Consider the following 25,425-nt stretch of genomic DNA (forward strand, 5'->3'; position numbering starts at 1 on the left):
CCCACTTTTAAGGACGCATGCAGTGTCAGTCAAAGCGAAATAATCTGGTGGGCAGCAGCAGAATCTCTGCGCAGATTCATGTCCTAGCGTCAATCATCTCAAAAATAGACCTTTGACACCTGTCTTTTTGTTCCTTAAATACGGAGTATAAACGACACGAGGAGGATTTTGGACTCAAGCTGCTCGTGTTCCGAAAGAAAAACAACGCGTCCGTGCAGGAATTTTTGACTTAAAACGTCGTAAGCTTCTTAAGGTAAATAATGCGTTTTTGATCTCGACGTGATTGATAGGTTTTCTTAATTTGATACATCAGATTTATACCCAGAATGGCATACTATCATTCATATTAATTAAATATTTGTACATATTACGTCCCCTTGTTTACGTCACACTCTGCGTCCTATTTTCGATGTGCACGCACACTGGCAATTCTTAAAAAGGGGGATAGATAATAAAGGGGAAGAAAACCTTGCAAATTGACTCTTATTTTCTTTTGTTGCAGGGATCCATTCCATTTGTTCCAAATCATGGTTGCTCGTGAGGGTCAGCGCTACTAGTGAGTGCCCCCATGGCCCACCAAATGCACGAGCACCAAAGGAGCCTTCCAGTGGCCCAAACTTCGGTTCTGAACCTTCCTCCGGCAAGCCAAGCAAAGGTGTTTTATTTAGGAATTGTGTGTTGTGTAACACTTGTTTGATCCATGGGATTATAATTGCATTTTTGTGTACTGTGCACTGCATTCCTTTGCTGGGTTAGTGTTGGGCACTTTACTTTAAAAAATAATAATGAGTTACAGTTACGTACTACTTCTTCTAAAAAGTAACTGAGTTAGTACCTGAATTACTCTAAAGTTAAAGTAACTCGTTATCAGGGAAAGTTACCTTTTCCGTTACTTAAAAAAAGTTCTTGTATGTCAAGGAATTTGACGTTTTTTGAGAAGTATGCGGGTCAGTAGAATAGAGAACGGACATATAGAACCTTGTCTTATGTATTGCACCTCACCAGTAACAGATTCACCCTACTCTTGAAGTGCAAGAAATATAAACATTAAACAATATAAAGTGAGTTAACTAAATTAAATCTAACTCCCACACTACGAGACAACTGCTCTAGTAGACATATGGTACTGTACTTCAAGTATTTTATCCACAACAAAAATAAACATTTCCACAATATAAAGTGCATTTTAACACTGCAGTGTAAAATAATGAAATCAAACTCCCACAACCTAAAACACTTGTGAAGTAGGTATGGGAAACTGCTCCTAAAGTATTTTCTTCACAATAAAAGTCAACAGTAAGACAATATTAAGTGACTATCCAATCCCTCGTTCTATGTAATGTTACAGTAATCCCTTGGTTATCGCGGTTAATGGGGACCAAAACCACACACGAAAAGTGAAAATCCGCAAAGTAGCGACGCCCCTTCAAAAATGCTTAAAAAAAAAAAAAAATATATATATATATATATATATATATATATATATATATATATATATATATATATAATTTAAATTTTTTTTTTATTTTATTTTATTATTATTATTTCTTAGACCCTCGAAGCTCTGAACCCGCAAACGTGGAACCGCGAAGTAGCGAGGTCCCACTGTATATCCTTAATCACATAAGAACTACATTACTCACAATGCTCCACTGTTATTGAGCATGCGCGGTGTGTCTCCTAATGGTTTACTTGTGAGTGACATGAAAGTAAAGCATAACGCCTCGTGTCAATTTATTTTAGTAACTCACAGTTTTCAACTGTCCGTAACGGTAAAGGTGTTGTAACGGCGTAAAAAAATAAATCGTTAGACTACCGTGTTACTGAAAATAATAACACAGTGACGTAACAGCGTCATTTACAACGGCGTTGTTACCAACTCTGTTTTGGTTAGGTATCCCAGATGTTGTTCGGGAAACATTTTAATTCATAATAAAAAACGAATATCTTTGAATAAGTAGCACTTTAAAGCATGTTAGTCAAACTCATGGCTTTTTATGTGGACCGCAAATTAATATTTAAAGAAGCACAAGAGAAAATGAATGAAAAACATTGACTTGCAGTTTTAAATATGTCCACTGGATGTCGCCAAAGCCAGGCTCTGAAAAATCTCAGAGATAAAATGAGTTTGGCAACCCTGGTTCAAAGGGAGAGTGTTTTATGTTTAGCGCCTCCTAGTGGTACAAAAAATATATCTCTGCAAAAATCAGTATGGATTTAAATAACCAAAGTAAAAATGCATCAAATATCACATACATTTGCATATTTTGAATACTTTTAGGTCCAGAAATGTGCTTTTATTTTACACAACACTAAGCAGCCATACGGCGGAAAATAAAACAAGACATTTCCCTGAGAAACCAACCAATTTCAGCAAAAAAAGAGTTGGTTTTACGTCAGTTTTTTTTGTTGTCAATTACTTTTTTGTTTTTTAGAAATTATATATTTTTTAAATATTTATTGAATAGAAACTATTTACTAATATTGAAATATATGCGGGCAGCACGGCGGTGCAGTTCTGAGGTCATGGGTTCAAATCCAGCTACCGGAATTCCTGTACGGAGTTTGTATGTTCTCCCCGTGCTTGCGTGGGTTTCCTCCGGGCACTCCGGGTTCCTTCCACATTCCAAAAACATGCATTTCAGGTGAATTGGCCGGTCCAAATTGTCCCTAGGTGTGAATGAGCAAGTGAGTTGTCTGTCCCTGTGTGCCCTGCGATTGGCTGGCAACCAGTTCATGGTGTCCCCTGCCCACTGCCCGAAGATAGCTGGGATGGGCTCCAGCACCCCCGCGACCCTACTGAGGATAAGCGGTGCAGATAATGGATGGATGGATGAAATATATGTAATTATTTATTGTATTTAAAAAGTGTATACATTTTTTATAGAGCTACCATAATTTACCATGCCAAAACAGTGCTTCTCAATTATTTTTTGTCACATCCTCCCTTGGAAGACCAAGTGACCCCACTATTTGACAACCACTGGGTTAATGGCAAATTACGAAATTCACATTTGAAAAAAAAAACAAAACAATCAAGCAATGCTCATTTTTACTCCTCTAGATTGTGCTCTTAGTTAAAATACAAAGGCTACACAAAGCGTGCCAAAATAGTTCATTTATTGGTGCATCTTAAAACAAATAATGCTATGTAAAGGAGTCAATATTTAAGTTTTTTATGCAACAGCATTGTCAAATAAACACTTTCAACCTTAAAACAGTGTTTTTAAATACTAGTAATTTTTTTTCCAAATCTCAAATTTCTCTCTATCCAAATATGATTTTCAGTTAGGGCAGCACGGCGGCGCAGTGGTTAGCGCGTGTTCGGCACAGTTCTGAGGTCATGAGATCGAAACTTCTGTGTGGAGTTGGCATGTTCTCCCCGTGCTTGCGTGGGTTTCCTCCGACATTCCAAAGACATCTATATTAGGTGAATCGGCCGGTCCAAATTGGCCCTAAGTGTGGATGAGCGAGCGAACTGTCTGTTCCTGTGTGCCCTGCGACCGGCTGGCAACCAGTTCAGGGTGTCCACTGCCCGAAGTTAGCTGGGATGGGCTCCGGCACCCCCGCGACCCTACTGAGGATAAGCAATGCAGATAAATGATGGATTTTCCGTCATTGGTAGCTCTGAATTAGAGAACAAATTAGAGGCGTGACTTATTGTTACCATCAGTATGACAAATACTTTAAAGCAGGGATGTCCAAACCCTTCAGAACCTGGGCCAGATTTCCTAAGCTAAAAGGACTGACTATTGAGCCTGGCATTCTTTGAACGGTCTTGAATAAATTCGCCCTCCATGAAAGGTTGCTTGGCGATCAGCGCCGCAACCTCGTAGCTCGCCTTTGTAGAATTTTCCTTTGACTCGCAGGGTCTGATGAAAAAGCGCTACTGTGCCGTGTAAACAGCTTCCAGATGTTTCACGTTTTCACAGCATTTGTTTCCAGTTAGCTTTTTGTATAAAGCATATTTTGCCTGGCAGTGCCTCTTGATATTCTTTGAAATAAGCCACAGTTTCTTGGCAAATTAAGTAGACGCAGTTGTTTCGGATTTCGGTGAAAAGAACACACTCCAATTTCCATTTGAAGACTATATTATCACAGTCAACTTTCCTTTTTGGTTTACAGCCACTTACAGAAAGCCAAGGGCCAAAGGGCTACTGCCATCATCTGGTCAAATGGTGTTTCTTTTTCTGTACAATTGTATTTTCTACTGCAGTCAACACTACTTGCATGCCACATATTAACTTTACGACAGAGGCCACGGGCCAGTAAAAATTCACCCGGCCGGACTTTAGACATGCCTGATTTAAAAATTTTATATTTGTACCAACCCCATTTAATCCACAAATACATGTTGAACATAGTTCCCCCCCTGAAAAAACCCTGTAAATGTCTCGTGGTATAGTACAGTATGTTCCCTGTACTTAATGTTGTTTTTGTGGGCCTGCCACTAGCGTACATTCTAGGAAATGGTGGTGCCTCTGCTGGCATTTGCGGCTGTAAATAGAAGGAAGGTCCCAGCTGGAAGAAAAGTAGGTCAGCTTCGGAGCCCAACTTATATTTCAAGACACTTTTTTTCCTTTCCCCTTAGAGGCACTACATATGGGATGAGTTAGTCAACACAGTACAACTATTATTGCGCAACCTGGAAGTAACATTTGAATTGTCTTTGTTGATGTACAGTAAAATGCTGAGTAATGAAAATAAAATAAACAATTATCTAGCATGGGTTGGGATCCTTTTTTACCCAAAAGAGCCATAATCGCAAAAAAAAAAACAAAACTTAAAAAAAAAAATATATATATACATATATATATATATATATATATATAGGGCAGCACGGCGGAACAGTGGTTAGTGCATGTGCGGCACAGTTCATGTCTTGGGAACCTCCTGCGTGGGTTCAAATCCAGCTCCAGACTTCCTGTGCAGAGTTTGTATGTTCTCCCCGTGCTTGCGTGGGTTTCCTCCGGGCACTCCGGTTTCCTCCCACATTCCAAAAATATGCATTTCAGGTGAATTGGCCGGTCCAAATTGTCCCTAGGTGTGAATGAGCGAGTGAGTTGTCTGTCCCCGTGTGCCCTGCGATTGGCTGGCAACCAGTTTAGGGTGTCCCCTGCCCACTGCCCATATAAATTGGTTTCAAAACAAGGTGCAAGCAGAGTTCTTTTGTAAAAATGTCACAACATACTGCAAACGAGGATACAGACGCTGCCCTACTTACGAATGAGATACGTTCCGGACGATCGTTCGTAAGTTGAAGTGCCGCAAAACATTTTGTTCTTTTTGAAAAATAAGTTCATTATACACGAATAAATATAGTGAGTAAGGTGAATAAGAACAATTGCTTAGCAAATTAGGTACCTAGCATATTAGCGAACATATTATTGACACATTTTTTAAATACCTTGAGGGTTAGATTAGCTTTGACCTTGGTAAATAGAATAAATACTTGCACAGTAACTCGCTAGATATTAGCTAACATTTTATTGACACATGGAAACTCATTATTTAAATAGCTTGAGGCTTGGATTAGCTTTGACCTGGGTAAACACAAGCAAAACGAAAAAATACCTAGCATATTAGCTAATTAGCATATTAGAAAGCAAATCATTGATACGTGGCAACTTTATTTAAACAGATTGAGGCTTAGCTTAGCTTTGGCCTCATTTAACACATTAAAATCAATTTATTAAGAAGTTTTACAAACAATGGATAAAGTAAAAAAAAATTGATTAAAGTGACAATTTGGAAATTGAAAAAAGGAAAAAAAAACGATTTTAACCTGAGGCAAACGCTGCATTCAAAGTCAGTGGGAATTTAGAATTCTCTGGATTTAAACATATGTCACTGGCAACCTCCTTAGAGGAATGTACTACGAAACAAAATGAGTAAATGTGTATTTCTTTATTTAAAGGCCCGGTGTATATTATATAGCGACCCCTAGGGGTGTATAAATACTTTATTTTTAAGGGTTATACAAATAAACTTGACTTGACTTGACTATTGATTTAAATAAGCACAAACACATGTACTATATTTTTAAAGTACTTCTATGTTTAGAAATTTGTAATTATACTACACAAATTGAGACAGCTTTAGATGAATGATCGCCTTTGGCTGCCATTTTACTGCTACGGAAGCCCAAATGACCATTTTGCGATGGTAGCTAGTCCCAGGCTTACTTTTAGCACAGGCAAATGTCGATGAGTTCTGTGATCCAGGCACCTTCAACTCTTTTTTTCAGTTTCCTTCTCCAGCCACTTGGCTGCAGGCTATAGCTGCTTGCTATTGTTAGCTGCTCCTGCTTCGGCCTTCAGTGTCACTTACATCCCACATTTGGTCATGCAAGCGAACATCGCTGAGTTCTGTGATTCAGGCATCTGGTCATTTTTATCCCCATTGTTTCCCTTTCCAGTCACTCATGTTAGCCACTTGGCTGCAAGCTATGCCCCACCACTGGCCGCTATAGTTATTGTTAGCTGCTCCTGAATCGTCCTTCAGTGTCACTTACAGCACCTCCCATATTTGTCTACGCAAGAAAACAGCCGAGTTCCGTGATTTGGGCATGTCAAGTCAAGTCATTTTTATTTGTATAGCTCTTAATCACAAAGAGTCTCAAAGGGCTTCGCAGGTTATTACACAGACTATTTTTCAGACTATTATTACACCATCCCCTGCTCCAAAACCAACATGAGGGAAAGGAAAAACTCAAAAAACTTCAACATGAGGAAAATGAAGAAACCTTGAGAAGGGACCGCACATGTATGTGGTATCGCTCTTCCAGGATTACCAGACAACAAAGGATGTTGCAATCCCAAATAATACAGAGATATTTTCCATATTCATATGCTATAGAGTAGAAGTGAGTTTTAATAATAATAATAATAATAATTTCCTTGTATTGTCATTCTGTGTAACAATGTACACAGAACGAAATGTCGATTACACCTGATCCGTTGTAGCGAGCAGCTTAGATTTAAACATTTCCACTGAAGTTGCAGATCGGATCTCAGGGGGAAGAGCATTCCACAGCACTGGTGCCCGGATGGAGAACGCTCTCGAACCAGCGGAACACTTCTTGGCTCTTGGGATCACCAGAAGACCGGCGCTCTCACAACGAAGGCTTCCGACCGGAACATAGGGGGAAATCAGATCTGAAAGATATGAGGGAGCAAGTCCATGTATGATTTTGTACAATACTAAGAGAACCTTGAAATCACATCTTAGGCCAACAGGGAGCCAATGCAGGTTAGCCAAAATCGAGGTGATGTGATCGCACTTTTTTGTCCTAGTTAAAAGCCTCGCTGCGGCATTTTGTACCAGCTGAAGACTCTTGATTCTGGTCTTCGGGAGACCGGAGAGTAGTGCATTACAGTAATCGAGACGGGAGGTAACAAACGCGTGAATTATAATCTCCGCATCCGACTGAGACAGTATAGGACGAATTTTAGCAACGTTACGAAGATGGAAGAAAGCGGTTCTAGTAATTTTCTTCACCTGTGTTTGAAAGGACAGATCGGGGTCAAATATGACACCTACCTTTTTTACTGAGTCACTCTGTGTGATGTGACATTTGTCAATATTCACAGCAGTTTTTGAGAATAAGTCATAAGGCATTTAGATGGACCAATAACTAAAATTTCGGTCTTTTCAGAGTTAAGACGAAAGAAATTGAGTGACATCCACTCTTTTATCTCAGTGAGGCAGGCCTCCAAATTTCCACAATTTAGTGTGGCAGATTCCTCCAACAGAAGATACAGTTGCATCTGCTCATTTGTTTACCACTGTTTCCTTTTCTAGCCTATCATGGTAGCCACTTGGCTGCAAGCGATGCCTCACCACTGGCCGCTATAGTTATGGTTAGCTGCTCCTGCTTTGTCTATCAGTGTCACTTACCTCCCGCATTTGGTCATTTGGTCTATTTTTCCCACTGTTTCCTTCTCTAGCCACCATGTTAGCCACTTGGCTGCAAGCTTTGCCCCACCACTGGCCGCTATAGGTATTGTTAACTGCTCCTGCTTCGTCTTTCAGTGTCACTTGTCCTTCACAGCTGGTCATGAAAGAAAATGTAAATAAGTTCTGTGATCTTTAAGGTTTTTTTCTCCAGTTCCCTTCTCTAGCCAGATTATGGCAAGCCGCTATTGTTATGTTTAGCTGATCCTGCTTTGTCCTTCAGTGTCACAGGCCTTCCATATCAGCTCATGTCACCGAATGTGGCTGACTACAGTGATTCAGGGAAATGTATTCGTTTGATCTGGCAATCTTTTACTGGCTTACCTTCTTCTGCTAGCCGCTAAAGTTAGCCACTTACACCAGCTCTGACCAACTCCAGCTATTTTCATCCACTTTGGGTGTATCCAGCTTTTGTTGTCACTCATGGGAATTAACATCAGTTTTCATGTCCCAACCCTAGCTTATATTAAACCTTGCTAACGCAAGAAAACATGGATGTTAGATTCTGAATTTTGCTATGTGGTGTCTTTCCGGCTTTCACAGTCTTCGAATGCACACGTTTTAGCTAACTTTAAGCTACAATGACCACTAGTCGTGAATTATTATACACTGTTACTTAAAAAAAACACCCGAAAACACTCAAAAGTGATGTCAGAATCTCGATTTCTTACATCCCTTGAACGCAGCATAGATTAACATCCACTGTCCACAATAGAGTTAGTTTCTGGCCTTATTTAGCATTGTGAAATTGTATTTTTTTCCACCCGTGACTACACTCTTATCACTAAATGGTGGCTGTTGAGTGTGATCCGCTGTCCAAATGGCACGTGCTAGGCACTAAAGATAGTTTCAAGCTCTATATTTCAACATAAACAGTTTTATTGCATCATTTTCTAAATTCATATAAACAAAACTCCCGTAATAGCATATTTGCCTGAATCCCTTCGGAATGCATTGGGTATAAAAACGGTAAAGATTAACAAGCTAAAAGATCCTTCTTGTCTTGGTCTAATCTTTGAAGATTGCCTTGACCTAAAAGACTGATAGTGTTATCAAACTTTAACGAAACGAGCACGTTGGGAACGTTTTCGGTGATATGATTGTGACAGTATGTCAAAGAGGAGTTAAGAAATCAGGCTATAATAGTATTTTGTTAATTTGTAAACTCGTCCTGTGGATAACTTTGTATTATTTGTTATAATTGTTGATTGTTATAACAACAATAGAATTGATCAGAAAAACAGAACACAATACAGTAAAGGCGGGGTGTGTAGTTTGAAGTGTTCTTAAAAAGTTTAGTTAAAAAAATTTGTGTCCTGTCCATGTAAAGGTAAGATCGGGCCTGAAAAATCCAGATCAACTCAACCTGGCCGAACCCAACCAATAAACTTGAGTTTATATATATATATATATATATAAGACATCCATCCATTATCTGCACCGCTTATCCTATTATCGGGCAGTGGGCAGGGGACGCCCTGAACTGTTAGCCAGCCAATCACAGGGCACACAGAGACAGACAACTCACTCACTCATTCACACCTAGGGACAATTTTTGGACCGGCCAATTAACATGGACTGCATGTTTTTGGAATGTGGGAGGAAACCAGAGTGAGGAAACCAGAGTAATGTAAAGAAATACAAAAATAATACTTTGACTCAGGAATATAATTTTGTACTACCATCTTTAATACTATGTATTACTACACACGGGACTTTTTGCAGCATTCAAATAATTAATGGCGGGTAAAGTGACTACCCAAATATTCTGAAACAGGACTTGAGATCCACCTGGACAGCACTGGATTCCCTATTTTGCGGAGCATTTGCCGGAGCCGTCGCCAAAACCGTCATCGCGCCCTTGGATCGTACCAAAATCATATTTCAAGGTCAGCAGAGGAAAACAAAACATTTTACACCATAAGTCACTCATTGGACGTTCTGTGCTCGGCACAGAAGGTTAAGAGTCTGATGTAACTGTTAACTCACGGTTAATCCGCTCCGTAGATATTTAGCCTACGTGAAAGAGTCGCTTGTTCTAATCATGTTGTTGTTTTTCCATTCCTTAGTGTCCTCAAACAGATTTTCGGCTAAGGTGAGTTTCACTTTTTTTTTGAAAAATACCTCGACAATGTAATATGGTCAATTTCATATTTATTTATTAACTTTTAGAGTACTTTAAGAAAAAATCTGATTCTGTAATTCCATGATTTTATAATACAATTGCCTTGCAACGAGCGGAGTGACGATGTTGGTACTGTAACGACCTCTAGTGGCTAACCTAGGCAAACTACGGCCCGTGGGTCACATCCAGCCTGTCACTTGTCCCTAGTGTCCTTTTGTGACCCCTTCCTCCCAAAAATATAGAAAAAAAATTCACAATAAAATAAAAATAAAACATCATTCTCATTTTAAATTCGACAAAAATGTTCAAACAAAAAGTATGAGTTTTGTATGGATGAAAAAAAACAAAAAAGGAAAAAGCAGGATCCAGAACAAAATATTTTTTCTAACTAAAAAAAAATAAAAAAACACAAAAAAATATAATAACAATTAACGCAGTATTTTTTATTAGTATTTATTTATGTATTTAATTTTTTAGTAAAATTAATTCAAATAAAAACAACCAAATCCCCCCCAAAACAGACAAAAATATAAAACTGCTACAAGAAAATTGTTGAAAAAATAAAAGGAAAATATTTGTTTGGGAGGAAAAAAATATAGAAAAAAAACCCTAACTTTTTTTAAACATTGATTAGCGCACTTTTGTGTTGATCCTAATTAACTTTCATTCATTCATACTTAAAAAGTAGAACTAAATGAAGTAATGCATAGAAATATAAATAAAATATACACACAATTTTTTAGTATTTTTAGATTGAAGTTAAATCAAACAAAACAAAACATTTCTAACCAAAAAATATATATTGATTTTTGTTAATAATGAAAATATTAATACAAATAATGGCACTAATAACAAAAATTCTGATCACAACTATAATTTTAAAATAATTTAAAAAAAAAAACTTTTTTAGATTTTTGTATTAAAAAAAAATATATATATATAAAATAAAAAAATTCAGAAATTGCAAATAGTTATTTTTGTGGACAAAAAAAACCTACAAAATTTAAGGACAACAAAACTCGAGTAGAAATCTTGTTTTTCTTCTGTCTTTGAATGCATTCAGGAGGCGTTCAGGGTCATCTACTGCTCGTACGTAAAAGATGGGCTGCTCAGCCTGTGGCGGGGCAACTCGGCCACCATGGTGAGGGTCATGCCCTATGCCGCCATCCAGTTCTGCTCTCATGAACAGTACAAAAGAGTACTGGGGGGCCACTACGGTTTCCAGGGAAAGTAAGTCAAACAAAAATGACATTTATCACATTTATTGTATTTCCGGGACTGTAAGGCGCACCCAAAAACCCCAATTTCTGGTGCAAAAATTGAAAGTGAAGTGCGCCCGGTATGTCTTACGTACTGCAAAACACTGGTGGATAAAATTGTAAATGCATGCAGTTTTCATTTGTGTACATGACTACACTAAGTTTTACGGTGGTACGGAAATCACTAGTTTTTTGCGGTTAATAAGGACCAGAACCACCCGTGAGGCCACTTGTGAGGCCCCTTCTCAAGGTTTCTTAGTTTCCTCTTGCTGAGTTTTTCAGTTTTTCCTTAAGATCAGGGAATGGTGTCATTGTAGCCCTTTGAGACATTTTGTGATTAACGGCTATAAAAATAAATTTGATTTCGAAAAGTGAAAATCAACGTACCGTAAATTCCGGACTATAGAGCGCACCTGATTATAAGCCGCACCCACCACATTTCGGGTGTGGCACCTGTATATTAGCCGCATGCGCCCACATTGAAAAAATGCAACACAAACACATAATTAACCCATACCTGACACAGTCCAAAAATCACAGCCGGCAAAAGGAACGGAAAATGATACCGGTACTTAAAGTGTGATGCAGACCTGCACAGTCCGGGTGCCCGTTGAAAGTAATCCAAGGAAAATAGTGTATATTTCCAAAGGTAAGGGTGGGAAAAATATAGATCCACTATTGTCGGCCGCGTCCACAAACACGTCTCACCTTTACACCACTTCCCGTCAGCCCGCATTTGCCCCGCCCCTTCTTTCTCATTTGCTCGTGCAAAACATATCAGAATAAGTTTCTAAAATAAATACATTACAAAAATATACAGTTGCAAATACATATTATACATGGTCACACATATTTACAAAGAAAGATGGTACACCGAGAGAGTTTTCAAAGCTTTTATAATAATACAACTTTCATCCCAAACCTTGCCTGTGAACGGTAGCAAAACGCTACTAGGAACACGCTCGCAAAACAGAAAACAGGTCTGTTAAGGAAACTTACCGTACTTGTAATGACCACGGTACACCGTCCTCATCTTCCTCCTTATAACGACGTCTTCAAAGTCGTCTTGCCCAGTAGGGGAAAGAGACATTGTCATATAGACGTCGTCCCACGCTCCCTTAATCAAAAACACGCTAGCAACACGCTCGCAAAGGAAAATTTACATGCAGTAGCTCTGTTTCCTTCTTTATCGGACTGCTCGATTGCATTTAGCTTGAAAGCTGCGTCATGTGCCTTTCTTTTTGCAATTTGCATGATGAGGGTATGTTGTTGCAGTCTTCCTCGGCGCATATATTCCACCGGTCTAAATCGTACCTTTTGTACTCGAGCGCCGCTGGCGGCTGTTAGAAAAATTACATAAATTGGCCGCATCACTGAATGAGCCGCAGAGTTGAACATTTGGGGAAAAAAGTAGCGGCTTATAGTCCGGAATTTACGGTATTTGCATCGCACCTTTACAAAAGCCGCCAAAGGGTTAAACTTGCCTCGAGTATTACCGACTTAAATTATATGACAAAATAACACACATAGACATCTACAAATAATAACACAAATTGTGTAATTGCAGTTAAATAAATTGTCTTTATGATACAAATGTAAAACAAAATTGGAGGGCTTCGCCTTTCAGTGTAAGAAAGCAATTTAGAGAGTGGCCGGCTAGCTATGGACTAAGATCGGGTCTCCTCGCCACAATGATTAAAATAAGACTCTACCAAATATAGATGTTTCCCACGATTTGGTAATCCAGGTCATCCGTTTTATGGCTAATGGACCTGGCGTTGGCGATATACAGGGACCACAGCGGTGGCTTCGAAGAGTTGTAAGACTAGCTGGTAGCAGTTGTCCAGACCAGCAACACCGCTCTTGCCTTCTCCCGGACACCGCTCGAGTCGCTCCTGGAACCCGATAATAATCAACGAAGCACCTGCTGGTGATCACAATTCCGTTGTGCTCCTCTTACTTTTGTCAGAGTTGGATTTAATTAATAATTTCTTTTTAATGTAACTAGCCGCTCAAAGCTAGCATTCTTGGTTCTACCGTTTGACTGATACATACACCAGCCTATCACAGTCGCTCAGACAGATGGTCACTCCCACCCAACACAGAGGACCCTCCCGAATCAGTCTCCGCGGTGTGCTGCCTAACAGAACACAATGCACGGTACAATATCAATGACAATAAAGACAAAATTGATTCCATTTCTGAATCCGCTAAGGAGTGAACCTGGAATAACAGAAACGCAAAGTAGCGAGCGGTCTCTGAACTACTACATTTGTGGAATAATCTATCATTCAAACAACATTGCTGAACAAGATCGCAAAACATTTCATGCAACGGGAATCGAACCCGGGTCGCGGCTCTAAAACCCAACTACTAGACCACTTGGGATACAGATGACATACGAAAAGGCATTCATCGTTGGGGTTGTCCATCGATTCGATGATGACCATCTTCTTTTATTTGTGAGTCTGCTGATGTTTGAACAGTCCGATCCTGGATTGTGGTCGGAGACTCAGGTGAAAGAGGATACCTGCGCAATGACGGTTTTTAAAGTGGCGTAAGGGGTGCGCTTTCCCCAACGCCACTATCTTGATTGTAAAGAAGATGGCTCCAGTGGCAAGGGAGACCCTAGACGACCGGCATCTTTCTACAACTGCAGGCGGCTAATGGGATCCAGGTCTATAGGAAACCGCCTCAAAGCGTGCCGCCACCAGCTTTTGGGATCACTCTTAGTCTGGACTCTACCCTTCGACCTGTTCGGTTTGGGTAACCCTACCAGGAGTACGAGGCTCCCGCCGACATAGCTCTACGGGTCATGGAGACGCGCAAAGTGCCCCACCACGATAAGGTGGTGATCCGTCGGGACACAGGCATTCATATTTATCTCATGATCACACTATTTCTACTAATGGTGCCAGAAATTAATGTTAAAAAGGAGAAAAATGGAAAGATGTCCCAAAAAATATAAACAAACGCAAATCCCAAATCGTCATCGAATTGTTTGCCTCCACATGCTTTTTTTGTTTATGTATATCTTTAAGGACAACTCTGTTTTCTCCATTTCAACATTGAGTTCTGGTACTGTGACTAAAAATAATGTGATAATAAGAAAATTGTAATGCCTTTTCATATGTCATTTGTTTCTCTAGCCTAGTGGTTAGGTTTCAGCACTCTAACCGCACAATGTTTTGCGGTTTTGGTCACAGAACTCTTTCGACTGATGAGCGTATATGACGCGCAATGAATTTACATGAAAATATACGATGGTACTGTAGTTCTGTGTTCCTTATATAATGAAATATACGACAAAATACTATTTTTGGTAGGTGCGCCTTATAATCCAGTGCGCCTTATAGTTGAGAAATGACAGTAATCTTTAATTTTTTTCGACTGTTTCAGAGCTCTTCCGCCTTTCCCGAGATTCCTAGCAGGCTCCTTAGCAGGGACCACCGCCGCTATGCTAACGTACCCGCTGGACATGGTTCGGGCCCGCATGGCGGTGACAGCCAAAGAAATGTAAGAATTCTGATTTAAATCGCATTATATTTATTTTAAAGAATAAATAATAAAACATTTGCTCATTTTAAGATTTATTTCTTAACTTGGTAAAGTCCTCAAAATCAGCAAAATTTTCTTTGTTTTATTTGAGAAACAAGAAAAATGTCTTAAAATTAGGAAATACATACTTAAAATGAGCAAAATTGGTTTACCTACCGAATGCTGGATTGTTTTACTTATTTCAAAAACAAAATCCCGAACTTGGTAGAAATCTTTTTTTTAAATGGGCAAAATCGTGATGGATAAGATCCATCCATCCATCCATTATCTGCACCGCTTATCCTCAGTAGGGTTGAGGGGTGCTGGAGCCCATCCCAGCTATCATCGGACAGTTTGCAGGGGACACTCTGAACTGGTTGCCAGACAGTCCCAGGACACATAGAGACAGACAACTCACTTGCTTATTCACACTTAGACAACTCACTCGCTTATTTACACTTAACCTGACTTGCATGCACGGGGAGAACATGCAAACTCCACACAGGAGGTTCTATCTCATGACCTCAGAACTGTGCCGCATACGCACTAACCACCGCGCCCCTGATGGATAAGATATTCTCATTTTAAGGAAGATTTTTTTTGGGGGTTTATCAAAAAAAAACAATAAATAATATAGCAAAACAAGGGGGAAAAATCTTAAAATTGATGAAATTGGATGAAATACAACAAAAATATTACACAAAAACTACAAAACTAAATATCAAATATAGTGCTTAAAAACAGTGACCTCATATATTATTTTGCTTTTATTCTGAAAATCAAAATAAATAGTACAGAATTACTACAAAAATACTACTACAGTAATTCTATATTACAAAGTACTACTTCAGAATTTTTTACTCCAAAAATACTACAAAAAGACAACTACAGTACTATTACAAAAATACTAGATAAAAATGACAGAAATACTACTGTGGAAGTAATACAAAAATCTACAAAAATACCACGAAAATACTGCTTTTCGGAATACATCAATTATACTTCTACAGAAATACAACAAAAATACTACACAAAAGATACAGAACTAAATATCAAAGATAGTGCTTGAAAACGAAGACCTCACATATTATTTTGCTCTCATTCTGAAAGTAAACAAATAGTATAGAATTACTACAAAACACTACTACAGTAATTCTGTATTACATAATACTACCACAGAACTATTTACCCCAAAAATACTACAAAAAGAAAACTCCAGTAATATTACAAAAATACTAAAGAAATATGACAAAAATACTACATGGAAATACTACCAAAAATCTACAAAAATACCACTAAAACACTGCTTTGGAAATACATTAATTATACTTTTACTAAAATACAAAAACTATAAATACCTAATACGATAATATAAAAAACTACTATAGAAATATTACTACAAAAATACTAGTACAAGAAGTTTACAAAAAAGTACTGCAAATTACGCCTATAGCGATACTACAAAATTATTTAGTCCAAAAATACCACAAAAATTCTTCAAAAATACTACTAAAATACTGCTATGGAAATACATCAATTATATTTCTACTGAAATACTAAAAAAATCACCAATACATAATACTATATTATAAACTTCTAGAGAAATATTACTACAAAAATACTACTACAAGGGGTTTACAAAAAATACTGCAAATTACGCCTATAGTGATACTACAAAAATTCTCTTATGAAAATATCACAAAAATACTACAAAAATAAAACTACAGTAACACTGGACTAAAAAATTACTACAGAAATACTGCAGATTTACCACAAACATTATTTTATGGAAATACTGCATTATACAATAGAGATAGTAGAAAAATACTAAAAATAAATACTACAGTAATACTACAAACCCCCCTCGGATGGGTCTGGCCTTGATGCGGCGAGGGGGCTTGCGTGTTTCAGTGACCCTGGAGAGCGATACCGTCGGGAGCTTGCTCCTGGTAGGGTCACCCATGGCGGGCCGGTCTCCGGGGTAGGTTCCAGACAAACAAAGACCCCAGCGTGTCGGTACGCTGTGAGGTGGCAGCCCCACCAACCGACTATCCTGCGGAGGGCTAACAACTCACCCAGGAGAAACCCCCTTTGTTATGAAACTGACCAGAGAAAGAAGCCGGACTGACCAACATGGTAACGGACCCCAGCCTGCCCCCGACCAACGAGTACGGATCGATCTTCGTCGTAGGACCCGTGTCGCCACCTGGAATGTCCAGACACTCCTTCGCCCCGGAGCTGCCACCCTGCTGTCCCGAGAGCTCTGTCGCTATAACATCACCCTGGCAGGGCTCTGTGAAGTACGATGGCAAGGCAATGGTGAAACAACAGCTGGCAACCATTTCTACATCTGGAGTGGCCCCGAGAGTCGGACCGGCCTTTACGGTGTGGCTTTTGCCATTCCAAAAGCCCTCCGGAGGTCCTTCATCAGCTGGACACCAATAAGCAACAGACTACTGTCTGCTCGCTTCCTCCACCATCACGGCAAGATGACAGTGATCGTCGCCTACGCCCCCACCGATGTCGCTGATGAGGATGCGAAGGACGCGTTCTTTGACCAACTCCGCCAGGCTGTCGACCAAGCCCCACCACACGACGTCACCATCATCCTCACTGATGCTAACGCCACTCTATCCAGCAATGATCGGTCCCCCGGCTCACCTGTTGGCACCACCTTCGTTGACAGCACAACAAACGACAATGGCAACCGCCTCCTCCTCCTCTGCCACCAAAACAACCTTTGTGTTGCTGACACCTGGTTTCCCCGGAAATGCATCCATCACTGGACGTGGTACAGCCCAGATGGCAGAACCAGGAAGGCATTGGACCACATCCTGATATTACGATGCTGGAAGTCGTTCGTAACCAACTGCCGGGTGTTCAGAGGAGCACAGCTTGGCAACACAGACCATCGTCTGCTGGTGGCCCAGCTCAAGCTAAAGCTCCGAGCCAACCAGCACAAGACTCTGCCTCGCCCCGACTCCTCCCGACTCAGCGACCCCAACATCGCCAGAGACTTCAGTTGCTCCATCCGCCGCACTCTCGATGCCCTGGCTCCTGACAAGCTGACAGACTGGGCGGCCTTCAAGGAAAGTGTCCTCCAGTCTGCTCACAATGTCCTCGGACGCCCGCGATCCTCCCCGAGAAAGCCCTGGATATCAGAGAGGACACTAAACATCATAGACCAGCGGCGTGAGGCCCGGCTCCGAGGCGACCTCACGGAGTATCGGAGACTGAACCGCCTGCGCAATGTGGCCATTGCTGAAGATAGGGAGAGGTTTTGGCAGGCAGAAGCCCAACAGCTTGAGTCCGCGGCCAACAACAACAACATGAGCCGCGTATTCAGTCTACTACGCCAAGCCCGTAGCGGCCCACACATAAAGACAGCCCTGGTAAAAGACTCAGACGGCAACCTCATCATGACAGAAGCCAACTGCCTCACGCGCTGGAAGGAGCACTTTAGCCTCCTCTTGCAGCACAGCACCATCCCAGCTGATCCCACCCTCCAAGTGGCTGCAAACACAGCACCTCCTAGCAACACCTGCTGCACAGACCCTGTAACACCCGAGGAAGTGAGAGCTGCTCTGAAGAAGCTGAACACCAAGAAAGCCCCCGGCATCTGTGCCATTACCGGCGAGATGCTCAAGGCCGGCGGTGATGGCATGGTGGAGTGGCTAACCTGCCTATTCAACCAGGTGTGGGAATCGGAGCAGCTGCCCACAGACTGGACCAGAGGAGTCATCATGCCCTTCTGGAAATGCAAGGGTGACTGGCTTGTCTGTGGAAACCACAGAGGTATAACCTTACTCTCCATCCCGGGCAAGGTCTTTACCAGGATCTTGCTCAGCCGTGCCCTTCCAGCAATCAGAAGCTGCCGCCGTCCCCAGCAGGCTGGCTTTATGCCCAACCGCTCCACAACGGACCACATCTCTGCCGTCCGTTTGCTGATAGAGAAGACCCGTGAATTCCGTAAAGATCGCCATCTATATATCGGATTCATTGATCTGAAGGCCGCCTTTGACACCGTCTGCCACTCTTCACTGTGGAACATCCTCTAAGCTCTCGGAGCACCACCCAAGATCAAGCTGCTCTACAGCAACGCAGAGAGCTGTGTCCGTATCAACGGCATTGACTCCGACTGGTTTACTATCTCCAGCGGCGTTCGCCAAGGCTGTGTGGCTGCTCCCGACCTTTTTAATTGCATCATCGACCATCTGATGTTCAAGGTTAGTGAGCGCATCCCCGGAGTGTCTTTCGGCAACTACCACCTGACTGACCTGGAGTATGCTGACGACACCATCATGCTCAGCACTTCCTACAGCCAGCTGAGAGACGCTCTGGGCATTTACAGCGAAGAGGCAGCGCGGCTTGGCCTCCAAGTGAGTTGGACGAAAACCAAGTTCATGTATGTCGGTGATGGACCAGATCCACCTCCCATCCAAATTGGTAGCGACATCGTAGAGCCTGTCAAGAGCTTTGTGTATCTGGGGTCCATGGTGACAGACAATGGGGACCTAAAACCAGAGATTCTCCGCAGAAGAGCCCTGGCAGCATCTGCTCCGCAGTCTCTCTGGAAACCACTCTGGCGGCACCAGACCATCGCACGCAGGACAAAGCTCCGCATTTACAACCTCGCCGTACTCTCTATTCTGCTTTATGGCTCAGAAACATGGCCCCTGAACGACACCCTGGCCACAAGAATCGACGGTTTTGATTGCAGGGCTCTCAGAACTATCGAGAACATCAGGTGGGCCCAGCGAGTCTCCAATAAAGAGCTCAGAGCCCGCACGTGCCAGCCCCGAGCATCTTCCTTGGTCGCACAACGCCGCACCCACTGGTTTGGCCATGTCCTTCGTCTACCACCAGACCATCCGACACGAGCCATTCTCCAGTTTGACCCAAAGGCCGCAGGCTGGAGACGACCACGAGGGAAACCCCGCACTCGATGGCTCGACGTCGTTGCGGGCGACCTCCAACAACACGGAGTTGCTGTAGAGGATGCAGAACAACTGGCACAAGACCGCCAGCATTGGAAAAACCTGGTTCATCTGGTCGGCTCAACGCACAGGGACGGGACCCCCCGACCTTCGCTGGAGCAATAATCAATCAATCAATCAATACTACAAAAGTTCTATAATCAACTACTGTAATAATACAAAATTGTCTCTCCTATCAAATGCTGGATCATTTGTTCATTTTAGGTATTGTTTTTCTAAACTCTGAGGAAAGAGAGAAGGGGCAGAAATGGAATGAAAAGCGGCAGGCTTTTGGGGATACCGGAGAGTAAGGAATTACAATAAACAAAACAAGAGGAGATAAAAGCATACACCATCACCTCCATGTTTTCCTGAGAAAGATTAGGCCGGACTCTGGCAATATTCTCCAAAAGATAACAAACAATTGTAGTTATATTTTGATACACGGAATAAAAACTAAACTCAGAGTAAAAAGGACATTCTCAAAACATTGTAAGGGTCTAAAATCTTGCATTTAGTGTGACTTTCTATGTGATTTTACTGGGACAGGTACAGCAACATCATACACGTTTTTGTGCGCATTTCCCAAGAAGAAGGGGTCAAGACCCTCTACAGAGGATTCACCCCCACCATTGTGGGCGTCATTCCCTACGCCGGCATCACTTTCTTCACCTATGAGACCCTCAAGAAACTTCACGCAGGTAAACGCAGAAATAACACAAAACTTTGACTTATTTTTAATATGAGTTTATTTATTTGACTTTACAGTGGAACCTCTGTTCTCGACCATAATCCGTTCCAGAACCCTGTTCGAAAACCGATTTGTTCCATCACCGAAATCATTTTTCCCATTAAAAATAATGTAATTCGTTTTAATTCGTTCCAACACCCTGAATGTTTACCTTGAATGTTTAACGGAAACATAAAGCTAACCCAGGCTAATCGTACGTCCGCGTTATCGTAATCTTCGGTACGAAAGATTATGCTAACATGAACGTGTAAAAATAAAAAAAATCAGTTCGTTTACAAGTCATTTAGCACCCGGGTCTCCACAACAAGTGGTGAGCGGTTCATTGGAAAGGGGGCTCTGTTCCAACACCCTCAATGTTCAGCTCCGTTCCAACACTCTGAATGTTTACCTGAATGTTCAACGTAAACATAAAGCTAACCCAGGCTAATCGTACGTTTGCGTTATCGTAATCTTCCGTACGAAAGATTACGCCAACATGAACGTGTAAAAATAAAAAAATCAGGTCGTTTACAAGTCATTTAGCACCCGGGTCTCCACAATAAGTGGTGAGCGGTTCATTGAAAAGGGGGCTCCGTTCCAACACCCTGAATGTTTACCTGAATGTTCAACGTAAATACAATGCTAACCCAGGCTAATCATACGTTCGCGTTATCGTACTCTTCCGTACGAAAGACTACGCTAACATGAACGTGTAAAAATAAAAAAAAGGATAAAGAAAAGAATTATGAATAGGATTTCTTACCTTTGTGGTGGTCAGCAGAAGGCGCAGGTGGACGGTGGGGTATTCCCTAGCAAGATCAGACACTCACACACCTCCTTCATATTTTGCTATCATTTCTTTCTTAAATGCAATAGTTGTACGCACTACTTTTCTTTTTTCACCTGTAGCAACTTTGCTGCTTGCACTGACTTTCTTCGGAGGCATAATTAAGGGCTAAAACACTCCGTACACCTATATTAAAAGCGAAAGCAAACTGAAGCACGTCCGCACGCGATAACAGTTGGTCACGAAAAGAGCGATCTACACACGTACGCCGCTCAGTATCGCATCCTAGCGTACGCACTCACGCATTACTGGCGTTCGAACTCCGATTTTTTGACCGAACAGCGAAGCAAGAATTTCTCAAAATTTTTGGTCGGACTCCGATTTGTTCGAACTGAGAGGCGTTCGAAAACCGAGGTTCCACTGTATTTTGAAATCATTTATCCAGTAAAACGAACAAAATAAAGTTACATTTCTTTCTTTTAGGAATATTTATTTGTTTACTAAATTAAGATAAATGAACGAATTGATGTAACATATCTTACAACAAAATAGTTTTTTCAAAATAAATAATAAAGACAATGGGATGGGGTTTCCTCAATGTTCTCTGGTTGATTAACCTACAGTGAGTGCTTTGCCAGTGGCGCCTGGATTGATAAATTACTTCAGAATTACTACAAAAATAGTACAAGACTAAAGCTACAAAAAACTACAGAACTTCAATAAAAATCAAACTTCAAAATAACTAAATTTTTTTTTAAAAAACTACAGTAATAATTCAAAACTAAATGACAAATGAAGTGCTTAAACAACAACAATTGGACATATTTAAAACTGCAAGTCATTGTGTGACCCAATGTAGACTTTTTTTCTCTTGTGATTCTCTCAGCATCGTCTTGCAAGCCCAATAAAACGATGTGGCGGGCTAAGAGTTTGACACATGTGAAAGAATAAAATGAATGAATGAATTAACTTTATTTCGAACATGATAAAAACATCCATCCATCCATCCATCCATTAACTGCACCGCTTATCCTCAGTAGGGACCGCGGGGGTGCTGGAGCCCATTCCAGCTATCTTCGGGCAGTGAACTGGTTGCCAGCCAGTCGCAGTGCACTCAAGAGACAACTCACTCGCTCATTCGCACCTAGGGACAATTTGGACCAGCCAATTAACCTAACATGCATGTTTTTGGAATGTGGGAGGAAACCGGAGTGCCCGGAGGAAACCCACGCAAGCACGGGAGAACAAGCAAACTCCACACAGGAAGGTTCGATCACATGACTTCAGAACTGTGCCGCACACGCGCTAACCACTGCGCTGCCGTGCTGCCCGTATGATAAAAACAAAACGAGTCAAAAAAACATGTTAACGTATATGTCCGAAAAGCAATAGGAAGAAGCATATGCTTATTTACTGTAATTCCACCCCCCCCAAACTTCCTCAATAATTGTGTTTAACAGTTAAATGTCATGAATCTCTTGTGTATTTTTATGTAAAAAACACCTAATGAATATATATATTTGCATATGCATATAATAAGAGTATTATAATAATAATTCTCATGGGTGCTCATGGTGAGAACTGACATATTGTTTTGTGGTGTGTTTCGTCCCTCATACAAATATCTTTGGACCTGCTGCTTGAATGCCTCCAGCATCAAGCTCCCGCTTGTCTGCCCTAACTATGATATGTGCAGAACATGAATGTTTTGTGTTCCTATTAATTATAATTAATTTCATCAATAACGCGTTACAGTATTCGTTACCGGGAAAGCAATTGCGCTTCAGGAACGTTCCTTTGGCTTAGATGTGAGTATATACTGTAGGGAGAATATCTGCCTGAGGTGAAATTCACATTCATGTACTCTGTTTTTGAAGGCACCACGATAACTGTATTTTGTTGAACTTTTTATGTACGTACCGTATAAGCATGCCTATCCATGGCAGATTGAAGGTTGTATGTAACAATGTGAGTGATGCAATATTATACGGCAGTCATAAAAACATCACAGTTTATTACTTGCATTTAATGAGTAACACAGTAACTGTATGTTGTAACGACAGTAGAGTTACTCAATTTTATCAATAATGCGTTATAATATTCGTTACGGAGAAAGCAAATTTCGCTCCAGGAACGTTCCTTGGCTTAGATGTGAGTATACACTGTAGGGAGAATATCTGCCTGAGGTGAAATTCACGTTCCCGTACTCTGTGTTTTCGAAGGCACCACCATAACTGTATTTTGATGTACTTTTTATGAACATACTGTATAATCATGCCCAACGGCAAGGGCAGATTGAGTGTTGTATGTGACATATGCAAACTTAAGACGGGCCTTGGCATGTGCTGGTTTAAGCATCCCCGGTAACGTTTTTTCTTCCCTCCCCTAGAAAAAACAAAGCGCGCTCAGCCTTCCACGTTGGAACGCCTGGCCTTCGGCGCTTGCGCCGGGCTGATCGGGCAATCGGCGTCGTACCCGCTGGACGTCGTGCGCCGGCGCATGCAGACGGCGGGCGTGACGGGCGCCGCCTGCAACGGCGTGTGGGCCACCGTGCGCCACATTGTGGTCCACGAGGGGATCGCACGGGGACTTTATAAAGGACTGAGCATGAACTGGTTGAAGGGACCCGTCGCCGTCGCCGTCAGCTTCACCACTTTCGACGTGACGCACGCGTTGCTCCTCAAAGCGCATCAGATGGGCTTCGGTTGGAGCTCCAAAAATGACTTTTGAAATCATCACCTCTGTAGAACACGACAGTCAGAGCCGGTGTTATGCCGAGAAATGCATCCCTGCCGAGATTTGCATCCCCTCGCTACTACAACCACTTTTACCTCGTTTTATCTCACTTTTATATCACTTTTCGGGAATGTAATGGCGAACATATAACAAAAACCAATTGGTCTTGCATTTGTTGGGAATGTAATACAACTTAAACCATTCCGTCTTTGTATTTGTTGTGAAAGTAATCGAACGGCAATGCACACCGTATACAAATCACTTTTGAGCAGGTAACATGTTTATTTTGCCTTTTTCTATTCAAATCGCTCGTATTGAAACTGTTATGCACTCTACCATAAAACTTATTTCAGCATAATAAGCTTTACGGTAGAGTGCATAACAGTTCTCAAAAGTGATTTATATACGGTGTGCTGCGTGTGCATTACCGCTCGATTACATTCACAACAAATACAAAGACGGAATGGTTTAAGTTGTATTACATTCCCAACAAATGCAAGACGAAGTGTTTTTTGTTATATGTTCGCCATTTCATTCCCGAAAAGTGATATAAAAGTGAGATAAAACGAGGTAAAAGTGGTTATAGTAGCGAGGGGATGCAAATCTCGGCAGGGATGCATTTCTCAGCATAACACCAAGGCATAAGCGAGCTAAGCGGTTGCTTAGTGCCCCGCAACCGCTAGGGGGCCCCCAAGAGTGGTTCACTTCTTTGGTACCAACATTGTCATCAAATATAGTGCTTTAAAACAGGGACTTCATAAATTATTTTGCTTTCATTCTGAAAATAAAAAATAGTATAGAATTACTACAAAAATGCTACTACAGTAATACTACATTGCAAAAAAATACTATATGATAATTCTCTCCAACAATACTACAAAAAGAAAACTCCAGTAATATTACAAAAATACTAAAGAAATATGACAAAAATACCACTATGAAAGTACTACAAAAATACTACTAAAATACTGCTTTGGAAATATATCAGATATACTTCTACAGAAAGAAATACAAGAAAAATACTCAAAAACAAAAACTACAAAACTAAATATGAAATATAGTGCTTAAAAACAGGAACCTCGTATATCATTTTGCTTTCATTCTGAAAAAAAAAAATAAATAGTACAGAATTACTACAAAAATACTACTACAGTAATTCTATATTACAAAATACTACCGGTACTACAGAATTATTTTTTCCAAAAATACTACAAAAAGAAAAATCCAGTAAAATTACAAAAATACTAAGAAATATGACAAAAATACAAAATGGAAACACTACAAAAATACTGCTTTGAAAATACATTAATTATACTTCT

General features: G+C 40.9%; 1 protein-coding gene across 1 annotated transcript; it reads left to right on the plus strand.

The window, feature by feature from the left end:
- LOC148354712 (mitochondrial coenzyme A transporter SLC25A42-like) lies at positions 1-24,180 on the plus strand. The gene is made up of 8 exons (XM_088349460.1): positions 1-253; positions 503-655; positions 9,734-9,845; positions 10,026-10,051; positions 11,145-11,311; positions 14,740-14,856; positions 20,403-20,554; positions 23,760-24,180. Exons 2-8 carry the CDS (start codon positions 569-571, stop codon positions 24,098-24,100), a joined length of 1,002 nt encoding a protein of 333 aa, XP_088205586.1. The 5' UTR covers positions 1-253; positions 503-568; the 3' UTR covers positions 24,101-24,180.
- The last annotated feature ends 1,245 nt before the right edge of the window (positions 24,181-25,425 follow it).

This window comes from Urocampus carinirostris, chromosome 12 (genome assembly GCF_059441175.1).
Source record: "Urocampus carinirostris isolate Australia breed hairy pipefish chromosome 12, RoL_Ucar_1.0, whole genome shotgun sequence".
NCBI classification, from domain to species: Eukaryota; Metazoa; Chordata; class Actinopteri; order Syngnathiformes; family Syngnathidae; genus Urocampus; species Urocampus carinirostris.

What these genes read in the sequence shown, in the direction of transcription:
- LOC148354712 (XM_088349460.1), top strand. Translation starts at nt 569, where the DNA reads ATGGCCCACCAAATGCACGAGCACCAAAGGAGCCTTCCAGTGGCCCAA. An exon ending in CTCCGGCAAGCCAAGCAAAG is followed by an intron (nt 656 to 9,733) that starts GTGTTTTATTTA and finishes ATTCTGAAACAG; the next exon opens with GACTTGAGATCCACCTGGAC. An exon ending in CCTCAAGAAACTTCACGCAG is followed by an intron (nt 20,555 to 23,759) that starts GTAAACGCAGAA and finishes TCCCTCCCCTAG; the next exon opens with AAAAAACAAAGCGCGCTCAG.